The 12,976-nt window shown below is 38.7% G+C and overlaps 1 protein-coding gene across 1 annotated transcript in view; it reads left to right on the top strand.

Annotated features, from left to right (window-relative positions):
- ADCY1 (adenylate cyclase 1) overlaps nucleotides 1–12,976 on the top strand; it is a 155,519-nt gene that overhangs the window by 82,301 nt on the left and 60,242 nt on the right. The window contains exon 5 of the mRNA XM_032183180.1: nucleotides 2,047–2,174. Coding sequence (XP_032039071.1) covers nucleotides 2,047–2,174 — 128 coding nt within the window. The remainder of the gene's footprint in view (nucleotides 1–2,046; nucleotides 2,175–12,976) is intronic.

Genomic DNA, 12,976 nt, shown 5'->3' with positions numbered 1-12,976 from the left:
TGAATATCTTTTGGTTGGGTCAAATAGTCATTGCCTGTCCACAGACCATGCATACCAAATTTGAAGATGAAAAGAGCTTTATGGAGGACTGTAAACTGTGGGACAAAACTGCATTTATTTTGGAAAGATGGTCTCAGCCTGAACTATTGAATACCCTCTACTCCTTCAAGATTTGCCCACAATTTTTTAAAAGTGGCTTATTTTGGCAGTATAATTTAGTGGTTTCTACTTAAAATGAGTGGTTTCTATTAAAAAACTTAGTGGTTTCTGTCCAAAAACCTTGAGTTGGAAGGTGTGTTTTGTGTCAGGATGGATTTCGAGGTTTGCATATTACTTTGTATCAATAATTCTTTTACTTTTATAATACCAGTTAACCAGGGATCTCAAAATATCCTATTAAAACTTCAAGTAAAATTCGTGAGACATTTTGTGGCTAGAGGATACAGGGATACTTTAAGGCCCCAGTGACAATGCTTCCAGAATAATTATGCTCACATTCATTAAATTATATATGAACAATGATAAATAACAGTATATTTTAAATTGTGCTGTACAGCAGAAGCCATTTTAAGTAGCCTCTCTTAGAAAAGCTTTTTCTACTAGTTAGGCATACCCAAAAACATGACTTGTTTCTTTGATTGAAGATATGAATTTACTGCTAAATTAATATGCACATAAAAAGAAGTAGGCAAACCGATTTTCCCAAAGTGTTAACGTGCCTTCTTCTGTACCTGAACTGAGGTAAATCTTAAAGTATAATACTTGTTCAATATTCAGAAACATATACAGGCTTGGGAATGACAGCAGCTGGAAGAGTGTGTAATAATAAGCCCTGAATACTATGTATGACATGTTAGACAGGACAGGATCACTGTATGTATAACCATCACTTCTGAGCTGGAATATGCAATGGAGGCTGTGGTCAAATCAGGAAGGCTACGATTCTTGTAGGCATAAGATTGAATGAGGATATATGTCATTTGAAATGCTAAACCAGTATAAATAGGCCATTTTTTCCAGTTTAAAATCACCACCAACACCCCCTCCCCCTCCAAGCCTTTTGTCACTAAAGACAAAAGTGTAAGGTGTATTTCTTTAGTCAGATTATTTACTTTTTTATGCCATATTCTAAATGGTTAAAAGTTGTCGTAGTCCAGCTGGAAGGTATACTATCGTCTCCTCATGTTTCTTCATACTTTATTAGTTAAAGTCATGGCTTTGTTAAAAGGCACTTCGTTATGCATTCTCTGTTCAGGAATGAACTTTCTACTCACAGTGATGTAGTAATTATCATATCCTATCATTGCTTTTTCAAAATGGAAGAGGCTTAGCCCGATTTCTACGGTTGTAGAACTTGCATTGTATATAAGCAGTAGATAAATTTAATGGGAGAGACTTAGCCAGATTTCTATAGTTGTAGAACTTGAATTGTATGCAAGCAGTAGATAAATTCAATGGCAATGAAAAGTGACTTCTTCTGATGTGCAGGTACATCACGTTTATGCTGAGAGTGCGTAAGTTTTTAAGTCGTGATTTATGTATTGGTAATGCGCAGATGTAGGTACCTTTACAAATTTTCTTTTTCAAGTTTCAAATTGTCTTTCCTAGTAACTGGAACTGGATTTGAACAAAAGCTTCTCAAAATACATTTCTTTCCTAACATTCAGTAGCTCTTTGACTTCAGTCCTTTCATTTGTATTCATACAGAATGAAGTGTCCTTGCAAATCTTGAATTCGTATTGACCTAACATGAGGGTAACGGAATAATTTTTGTTCAGAACTATGTTAAACAATGTTATCCTACGTGTGTTAAGCAATGTGGGGCTGACCACTATTTTAAATGTATATATTTTAAAATAAATAAATAAATGTGCATATGTCAGCTGTTCTTTACAGGGAACCTAGATTTCATGGACTGTAAATTACTTCACATGAACACAAAAGGTTTCCCTGATTGACTGCATATAGTTGGAGAATATTTTCTCCTTTAAATATTATAACATTTATATAAACAGTAAAACTTTTCCAATTCTCTTTTTATTAAAGGAAAACCATTGCAGAAGAATAAAAATCCTAGGTGACTGTTATTACTGCGTATCAGGATTGACCCAGCCCAAAACGGATCATGCCCATTGCTGTGTTGAAATGGGACTGGACATGATTGACACCATCACGTAAGTATTGCATGTGGTATACCTGGACAGGAGTGCTGCAGCAGCTTCTGTGTGGCATTCATAAGAGATATTTTCAGAGGAACAGTGCCTGCTACCATTCATACAGTCACGGAAACATAGAATGGCCTGAGTTGGAGGAGACCTCAAGGATCAGCTAGTTCCAACCCCCGTGCCATAGGCAGGGATGTCACCCACTAAATCAGGTTGCCCAGGGCCTCATCCAACCTGGTCTCAAACACCTCGAGGGATGGGGCATCCACAACCTCTCTGGGTAACCTGTTCCAGTGCCTCACCACCCTCTGAGTGAAGAATTTCCTTTTAACCTCTAATCTAAATCTCTTTTAGTTTGAAACCTTTACCCCTTTTCCTATTGTTATTTACCTGAATAAAGAGTCCTTCTCCATCCCTTTTATGAGACCCCTTTAAGTACTGAAAGTCTGTGATGAGGTCACCCCAGAGCCTTCTCTTCTGTAGGCTGAACAGCCCCAGCTCACTGAGCCTATTTTCATAGGAAAGGTGCTCCAGCCTCTTGATCATCTTTGTGTCCCTCCTCTGGACCCACTCTAAGAGCTCCATGTCCTTCTTGTGCTTGGGGCTCCAGACCTGGACACAATACTCCAAGTGGGACCTCACAAGGGCAGAATAGAGGGGGCCAATCACATTCCTCAACCTGCTGGCCATGCCTCTGGTGATGCAGCCCAGGATGCAGTTGGCCTTCTGGGCTGCAAGCGCACACTGACAGCTCATGTCAAGCTTTTCATCCATCAAAACCCCCAAGTCCTTCTCTGCAGGGCTGGTCTCAATCAGTTCTTCTACCAGTCTGTATTCATGTCCAGGATTGCCCTAGCCCAGGTGGAGAACACTGCACTTGGACTTGTTGAACCTCATTTCTCAATGCTTTTCCAGGTCCACTTGGATGTCGTCCCTTCTTTCTTGTGTATTGACTGCACCACTCAGCTTGGTGTCATCTGCAGACTTGCTGAGGGTGCACTTGATCCCACTGTCTGTGTCATTGATGAAGATATTAAACAGTACTGGTCTGAGGACAGAATTCATTCCTGTTATTCTTTAGCACCCCTTGCCAAGTTTAGTTCCATCTGTGCTTTGGCTTTCTTTATCCCATCGCTGCACATCTAGACCATATCTCTGTACACTTCCCAGGCTAAGTGTTCCTGCTTCCACTGCCTGTGCATTTCCTTCTTGCACTTCAGTTTGACCAGCAGGTCCTTGCTCAGCCATCCTGGTTGTCTGCCCTCCCAGCCTGCTTTTTTATGATGGGGGATGGAGAGTTCTTGTGCTCTAAGGAAAACATCCTTAAAGTGTCTCCAGCTTTGCTCACCTCCTTTGTCCCTGAGGATAGTGTTCCAGGGGATCTCAGCTACTAGGTCTTTAAATAGCTTGAAGTTTGCTCTTTGGAAGTTTAGGGTGCTGACTTTGCTCTTTGCCAGGCCTGTATTCCTCAAGATTATAAACTCAACCAGGACATGGTTACTGCAACCCAGACTACCTCCAGTCTTGACCTCTTTAATGAGCTCTTCCATGCTGGTGAGCACCAGGTCAAGTAATGCTTCTCTTCTGGTTGGTTTGTCTAATACCTGGACCAGGAAGTTATCCTCAATGCACTCTAGGAATCTTATGGATTGCTTACAACCTGCTCTGTAGTTTTCCCAACAGACATCCAGGTGGTTGAAGTCCCCCATCAGGATGAGAGCATGCAAGTGTGACACTTCTTGTAGTTGAAGCAAGAATGCCTCACCCACAGGCTCCCCTTGCTCAGGCAGCCTGTAGTAGACCCCAACCACAAGGTGTCATTTATTGTTGCGGTCTTTAACTCTGACCCATAAGTTCTCAACCTGTCCATGGCTGTTTCTCAAAGGCAACTCGTCACAATTAATTCCTTCCCTAATGTAGAAGGAATACCACCTCCCTTCCTTCCCTGTATATCCCTTCTGAAGAGTTTGTAGCTCCCTATTCTGATATTCCAGTTATGTGATCCATCCCACCACATTTCCATGATGGCAATCAGGTCATGTTTGTCTCATTGAACCGTGGTTTCTAATTCTTCTTGCTTGTTTCCCATGCTGTGTGCATTGGTGTAGAAGCATTTCAGTTGGGCAATCGGTCATATTGCATTTCTAGAGCTCTTGCTGATTGCATTGGTACAGTTCGAAAGTATTTCCCTGCCATTACTTAGAGTGATAGTGTTCTCAGGCATGCTTTCTTCACTCAGAGGTACATCCCCTTTCCCCACCATGTCTTCCCCCCTAACAATTAGTACTGTTGCATTCAGGTCACAGGTATAAAAATCAGATATACCGATTTTTAGGAAGGATGATTCTATACAACAATTTTCCAGTCCATTTAATCACTGTGACAAAAAAAGAAGGGCACAAGTACAAGTATATAGAGGCACATGCATGTACTTATTAGAAGATGGAAAGATCATGGTAAATCATGAAATATTCCAGTTGTTATTTTCCACAAAGAAAGAAATCTGAATTATTGTTTTTAAACTGCTCCTTTCACACACCAATATGCAATCTTAAAACCAGTCTTGATGTATGTCTGTTGTGTCTGTTTGTATTCCCAAAATGATAGCTTTCAGATTTCTCATTTCCATATGTCATGTTTAAACCTTCAATTTAGTCTACTTTTCAGAAATGTAATGTGAAATTTACTTGCTGATAAGAAAGATTTTTTTATGTTTGAGAGGTCTGCATGGATTGTTGTTTTACCAAGAAGAAAAATGTGAATGTGAGAGAACTGCGAATGAGCTTTTAGCAAGAGCTGGAGATCTGTTTCATTACACAGGAGGGAAGGGATAAAGGGATTGAGATTTCTTCACTATTGCCTTATTCTGTGTCTATATGCATGCAAATACTTGTGTTTTATAGAGAGGCTGTAGGAGGGAGTGCACACCTGTATTAATTCTATATCTAAATAAATAATGATCAGCGCTTGTGGGATGAGATTGCTGTTCCAGTATATCATGTGCGATGGGCACTGTAAAAGTGTGCCACATCAGAGCCTTCACCTTTTCTGTAATGGAAAGTGTTTGGTCACTGTTTCCAGTAGTCAGTTATTTCTTTTCTCTGGTGTTAGCTGGGCTGCTGGAAATACAGAGTTGATTCAAAGTTCTGCTTCCCCTCACTTAATCCGTAAGTTTTTGTGTTGCACAAAAAGAAGACCTACCTTCTCTGCAAAGGTGAATAGACCACAGTGTAATCTCAATTTAAAAATAGTTAACTATTAAATACAGAATATATATATATATAACAAACAAACATAAGCCTTTTGAATTCAAATTATGTGTTTTATAATTCCAGTTACTCCTCAGTTATACTTCAGTGCTGTATTAAACAAAAAATCTATTAAGTCCATATGATGCTGCTGGCTGCTGTGTTTCTTTATTTCAGTCTGTCTTCCAGTCTTTACCTTATGTATGTTCATGTGATGTTACAGAATTCTATTCTAAAGCCAATTAGACAAAAGAATCACATGATTCATTCTTCCCATCAGTCTCTTTCCCAGGGACTTCTCCAAATATTTCTAATTTATAAGCAGATTTTTAAAGCAGAATTTTAAAGTAATTTTTACCTGTTTGTGGCAACAGAAATATTTTCTCTTCAACTCAGAGATGAAATTTTCGGCTCCTTACCCAATTTATTCAATAAGTATAAGTATTGTTTATTGAATATTCATTATTCCTCAGGTAATAGGAATAACAAGTTGAGGGATTTGGTCAATCAGAAAGAGACTTAAAAGCAAATTTCTCACAAATTTCCATGCCTGGCATTTGGAACATTTTACCTTCTTTATTATTTCTAATAAATCTTTGACCACTTTGTATTTTTCATGTCAGACATTTGTATGTGAGGATGAATATGCACATATATACAGGTGAATACATGATGCAATTGTTTTTCCAAATTTAGATCATGCTTATTTGTGCAAAGGCTTGATTTTGTAGAAGAGTGTATTATGATCCTCTCACTGAGTTCACTGTATGCTTTTCTCAAGAGAGTTTGTCTCAATGGAAGTAATGGCTGTTTCTTCAAACCCTGCTAATGACTTAGGGGAACATGGGCATTACCACATATACTGTTCTTTCATACCAACCTGAACTTTTTATGTGAACCTGTATTCATTGATATTTCTTTGCAGAAGACTTTAAAGAATTAAAAATAGGAGAGAAGTATGTAAAACACATGAAGGCTGATTCCCATTTCTAGTCCAGTCCACATGATTTATTGTAATATTAATTTATAAAATAAATCACAATGTTAAGGGTTGGGTAAATGAGTCCATATTCTCCCTTTGTTTCAAAACATGAATATTTAAATACTTCCTGTTTTCTTTGTAAAAGTTGTAAAACTGACAAAAGACTTTGTAATCTATTATAATATATGATCATCCGTGTTAACACAAAATCCTAAAAGAATCACTGTATGGTACTCTTCTTCCCTACAAACACACTGGAAGGGAGTACTTAACAACATAGCGCACAAAGGACAAATCCTGAAATAGAAAAAAGATCCAAAAGTTATTTATGTGTGTTCTTCCATACTATGTTTATAAGGAAGCATTGGGCTTTAGAAGACACATAGTTAAATATACAAGCCTTTTACACATTTTCAGAAGTCTTTTTTTTTTTTTTTTTTTTAATTCCTGGAAAACAGTGCCTATTGCTCTTCTCTCTTTTAAGCTCAGTATTAATCATTATTTCATTAGTTATGCTATCTTTCATGTGTACAAATAATAACTGTCTTAACTTTTCTTTTTTGAATTCTCAATTTGACCAATATTAGAAATTAATTATGTTCCCTTTGTATGTTATTATTTTTTGGCTGCTGTCACAACAATGTAAATTTGAAAAAGGAATTGAATTTAAAAGGGTAGAATATTCTGGGACTTTTCAACCTAGAGAAGAAAAGACTCAGGGAGATCTTACCGGTGCATACAAGTAACTGATGAGAGGATGCAAAAAGATTGAAGCCAAACTTTTCTCAGTGGTATCTAGTGATAGGACAAGAGCCAATAGGCAAAAACTGAAATACAAGAATTCCCATTTAAACATAAGAAAAAAACCTTTTGCCATGGAAATGTTCAAATACTGGAGAGTTTGCAGAGGGAGGCGGTGAAGTCTGTATCCTCGGAGATATTTAAAACATATCTGGGCACAGTTCTAGGCAACCTGCTGTATCTGAACCTGCTTAGAGATGGGAGGTTCATCCACATGATTTCCAGAGACCCCTTTTAGCCTCAGTGATTCTGTGATTCTAAGCAGATGGGCAGATTCTAAGCAGCGTGTTATCTAGAAACATCTGGTAAACATCTAGTTAATACCTGTAGTAGAATATAATTAAATGAAAATTTCAACATTATATTTTTAACAGGATTTATAAGTTCGGAAGACTTCAGAGTGTGTAGTCAGTAACCAGATTATGGGGAGAGAGGGCAAAATGGAGAAGAGGCAAAGCTATCCATTTCCTTTGTATATTTGCAAAATGAATTCTCTCTCTGTTTTTTTTTTTGTTTTGTTTTGTTTTGTTTTTTGAGGAATTAATGTGAGTAAGGATCCAGGCTTGGTGCATATTTCTTTTCTCAGTTAAATGAATATTCCAGTTGTGCTTATGAGGGAAAACAGGAAAATGATTCATTCCATGAACTCTTGCCCTTGATGGCAGTATTATTTTATTTTTTTCTTTTACTTCAAGTGGAGCAGCACCTCCACTTGCTCAAATACTCTTGTTGACAGAAGCACGTGGATTAGCAAAGTGCACAAATAGCTCCAAAGCAGGAAAATAGGTTCTTCTGAAGATTAGGAAAATGTCTTCAGTCCTTCTTAAAGACCAAAGCCAGAATATGGATTGCCCAAGCTAATTTGTTTGAAAATATGATGAGCAAATGAAAAGGAGAAGTGTAGAACTTATGACGGTAAAGTTGGAATGAAACATTTTATTTTTTAATGGTATGACTACTAGGTGTAGCAGCTTATCAGTCTCATGAGAGGCAGTCATTTTTGTTTTTAAACTCCTATTATCCAGTGTCAGAGCTGGATGCCAGGTGGTACTGTTCTAAATGTCTATTAACTTTACTGAAGAAACCAGGCCATGGCATTGTAAACTTATATTTTGAAGACATTATGCCTTATGACAGCTTTGTCATGTTACCTAGGATAAATAAATATACAAAAGCATGATAATACCATCTAATAAAGATGGATCTGTCAAAAGTGCCTATCCCAGAGATATATACCACCACTGTTTCCTTTTTTTTCCCCAGGAAATCAATGAATAGAAGTTCCTAGTGGTTGTTTGAGAGATCTGTGATTTTACTGAGTTGAATGTTGAGTTCATGTAAATTGATACTTTCTGTTCTCTTAGTGCTCTGTGTAGCTCTTATTTAGGTGTCCTAGAACATGATGCTTCATGCAAGTATCATCAGAGAATGTTGTCTCAATTACATTTAGATTGAGAGTTTCAAATAGAATTATAATTTTTCACAGAAAATTATAAAACAACAACAACAAACTTGTCACAATTTCATCTGCCTTGTACAAAGCAGTTTTTTCAGGGGCGCAGTTAAAGTCAGACTAGAATCATGACGGAAAGATCCTTTTCTCTTTTTCATAAAACAAACAAACAAGGAAACAAAGCAGATAGTGTTATATTCTCATATTACTCCAAAGGAACTTGTGTTGTCAGTGTGTTTTGTGTCAGTGCCTCAGTACAAGCTAGCTGTTTTAATTCAGAGTCACTTAAGCCATCACAGCAATATTTAAGTGGGGGTTAAGTGTTGCATATGACCAATGTTGCTTTTAAGTTTGGACTGTCAGATTTTCTTAGGAATATCATTTAAATGGCCATGTTCATTAGCACCTCTAATACGGAAGATACTGTCCTCACCTCAGTTTCGAAGTCAGTTAGTCCAAGTATGCTCTTCACCTTATTTAAACTGTTTGCTACAATTGAATGTTCCAGTATATTTGCTCCAGTATTTTACTTTCTCAATAGATGTTTACTAGCTGTTTGCTGTGTGGAGAAGTTTTGCTCAGCTAACCATGCTCTTCCCCCTCTTCCCCATATAATGACTAGATCTCTGATTTAAGATAGTGTGAGGCAGGGAAATTTTTTAAATTTTAAATTAGCAGTTTGCCCTTCCCTGTGGAGCTCTTCATCAACTGATATAAATTATATTAAATAATCCTTTGGCTCAATTAACAACTATAAACTCTTAGGATATAGAATGTGTGAGTTGTTTAAATGTGCTTAGTAAATCCACAGGGCAAGAAGTGAACAATAATGTTTCTAATTGGAAATGAGGACGGAATGTGTGAGCAGGATATAAATACTAGATTTGAGACTGGAATAGAATATTTGGGATAACATTCATAAACTTGTTAGAAATGTAATGGGGTCATGTAATCATTCGTATTGTCACATAAATGGTACATTTTCACAATACTTCTTCCCTTGACATCTTACTGGGAGTCAATTTTAGTACTGACTCAGAGAAAATTGCAACACTGGCTGGATCAGTGGCTATGTCTACATTAGCACATTGGCAGCACATTTGTAGATCGCAGCAGCTGGTCCTGAATACTTCAGTTTAACCTATATGTATTATGGGGGAGGACCTTTTTTTTTTTTTTTTTTTTTTTTTTTGTAACAGGACTTGTCTTGTCCTCTGTATTGAATGTTCCTACTACATGTGGAGTTTGAAGAGGTCTGAAGGAAAGAATCCTTGCTTCTTGAAATCCAGGCACCTCAGTGGGGTCTAACAGGAGATAAATCAACTTTTCTCTGTGTCACATAGGTGAGTGTATCACATATGGATGACTCCACCTCATATGGATGACTCCATCAGTCATCCATGTAAGGCCTAACATATGAAGTTGGGCTTGTTTTCCACCTGCACATTCTGTGGATGCTTGTTTGGGCATTGTGGAGGCTGATACTTGAACAATCTCCTGCCTCTGAGCTTGGTCATTGGCTGAACTGTGGAAGAATGGGTACAACAATAGCCCCTTTAAAAAAGCCCAAGTGAAATGGCCAGAGTCCTGCTGGAGTCTTCTTTTGTCTGAGCAAGAGAGGCACTATGTTACCTGGTGTAAACATTGCTGGTTCTTCAGAAGTCCTGGGCTTGGGAATGTCTGGACAGGTGGGAGTGCATTCACCTTGAATTCTGGGAGAATCAGCAACAGGTGCATAAATTTTCAGATGAGGAAAAAGTTGTCTATCATGAGCTGCCTTCACCATCATTGTTGAAATTTTTGTTAGCTTGTACCTCTGTCAAAGTGAACCTCTTGTTTCCTGAAGCAATCAGTCCTTCATAGCCCAGGCTGTCTTGCTCCAGGTCTCTGTTGTCTTACTCCAGATGAGCAACATACTGGGAAAGTATGCAGCTCTAGCCAGTACTGTTTCTGAGTCAGGGAAGGGGTGTGGAACATCATGTTCATGAAGCACAGGTACATCCTGGAGTGTGGCTGTGTCCTAGCAGAATTGACAGATTCCTGGTGGGTAGCCATGGGGGAGACAGGAGAAGCCTCCACAGCAACCAATGGCTCCCTCTGCAACTGTGCTATGTCCTCCCAGGCCAAATTAGGTGCTCCAAGAGAGGTATTGGTGACTGGGAATAAGCAGCATCCATCACTTGGTGTGGCAGTCCATCCTGGGCTCAACTTAATTTTCTTTTTCCTTCTCTCTCATCCAAGCCCTTACTCAGTGCCCAGGAGCATGGAGTAGAGACCCTGGGGAGAAGAACCCTGCAATCCTCCCAAGAATCCATTCCCTCTACCTGGTATCCCACAGGCACAAGGACAGCTGCTAGCTCTGTGCTGCATCTGGGATGATCCTGCTCATGGCCATCCCCAGCGCTAACTTTTTTTTCCTCATTTCTCTGTGCTGCCACCACCCTTGAGTGCTAGAGCCTCCCCACCAAACTGCACACTGGGGACCTGTACTGCTTCCTGTCCACAGCTACACAGGCACAAGGTGTTCCTTGAGGGCCTGGCAAGGGGAGGGTCACTGTTGCCGTCTTTTTATTTCTCTTTTATTCAGAGAAACCTGTAGATAATAGAAAAGTGAGACTGTGAGCTCCGAGCAGGTGCTAGGTCATGATAACAGGCAGGGTAAAGCAGAGCTTTGCAATAGTGATGCTCCCTCATTTGGGTTTTCTCCTGAGGGCATAGAAATCCCTGTTTCCTTCTGAGATGGTGTTTGCCAGTCCCACAGGCTTTTGCTACAGATCTGCTCCATACCATTTCTATCCATCCATCCTGGTGGGTGGGCTGCAGGGTGGAGTAAGAAATGCAGAGAAGGTTGTGGGCTGCCCAGGCCAGGAACTGACTGCCATTCAGGGTTGAAATACTCTTTTCTTGGTATTTGAAATATTATTTCAGTGCTTTCAGGTGTCTGCCTTCCAAAGACATGTGTGTTAGGTAATATCAATCTGCTCAATTGTTTGTTTGTTTTTTGGTTTTTACCTTCTATGAGCACGTTCATTTTAAGTGTCCTCCTCCTCATGGCTTCTGTAGCAGTAACTAGCAAATTAGTTGATATTCTCCCAATCTGACGTTAGTTCACAGAAAGACATTCTTTGTCATTAATATCCAAGAACTAACCATTTCTAAATTATGTTGAAGTGGAAATGACCCAGATATAGTTAGGGAGACATGCAAAATTCCTTGTGGTTAAAGGGCACTGTTATCTTAGAACTGTGCATACATAAAAATCAAACATATATAACTGAACCAACAATCTTGTCTATGCCTTTAACCAGGAAACATCTATTTCTATGCAGGTATTTTTGGACCTAAGAAAGGATCTAAATAACTTAAAGGAAATTGGGTACAGAGATTCTATTTTTTTTTTCCTCTGTTGCTTCAAATTCAGCATGGGTGTGGATAAATGTATTTACTTCACAGAGCAATTCTGCAGATTATCTAAATGAGTTTGACCATATGTAGCAGCACATGAAATATTTATAGCTAAGTAGAGAACTAAAATGTAAAGGATTAGTAAGAGACATAAGCTGTCAGAGTAGATGAATATCTTCTAAGTGAATAGACTCTACAAGCCTACAGCTTAATATATATATATACACATATATATATATATACGTATATGTATATAGTCCCATTTGTTTCTGAGCTTCCTTTTGTATTAACATTTGGAAAATTTTTGAGAATATTTTTTCCAAACCTAAGAAAAATAAGTTATAATGAATAATTTATTCGTTAAAATTTTTTTAGTTTGCCGGTTCATGGCTTGTCTATGAAGTACTGGTATTTTTGCAGAAATGCATTATTAATTTAAAATGTATCATTAGGTGTTCTTGTGATATTTTATTACAAAAAAAGTTGATGCTGTTTGGAAATATGATTGTGGTACTTTTCTGATGATGAAAGGTCTAAAGGGCAAGACATATGTGGAGTGGCTGAGGTCACTTGGATTGTTCAGCATAGAGTAGAGGAAACTGAGGGGAGACCTCATGATGGCCTGCAGCTTCCTCATGAGTGGGAGCAGAGGGACAGGCGATGATCTTTGTTCTCTGGTGACCAGCAAAAGGCCCCAAAGGAACAGCATGGTGCTGTGACGGGAGGATCAGGTTGGATGTTAGGAAAAGGTTCTTCACTGAGAAGGTGGATGGGCACTGGAACAGCTTCCCCAGGGCAGTGGTCACAGCACCAAGCCTGATGGAGTTCAAGAAACATTTGAACAATGATTTCAGACATATGGTTTGATTTTGGTGTGGTCCTGTGTGGAGCCAGGAGCTGAACTTGATAATCTTTGAGCCCC

This window comes from Aythya fuligula, chromosome 2 (assembly GCF_009819795.1).
Source record: "Aythya fuligula isolate bAytFul2 chromosome 2, bAytFul2.pri, whole genome shotgun sequence".
Lineage (NCBI taxonomy): Eukaryota > Metazoa > Chordata > Aves > Anseriformes > Anatidae > Aythya > Aythya fuligula.
This window is presented reverse-complemented; position numbering and strand designations above follow the sequence as displayed.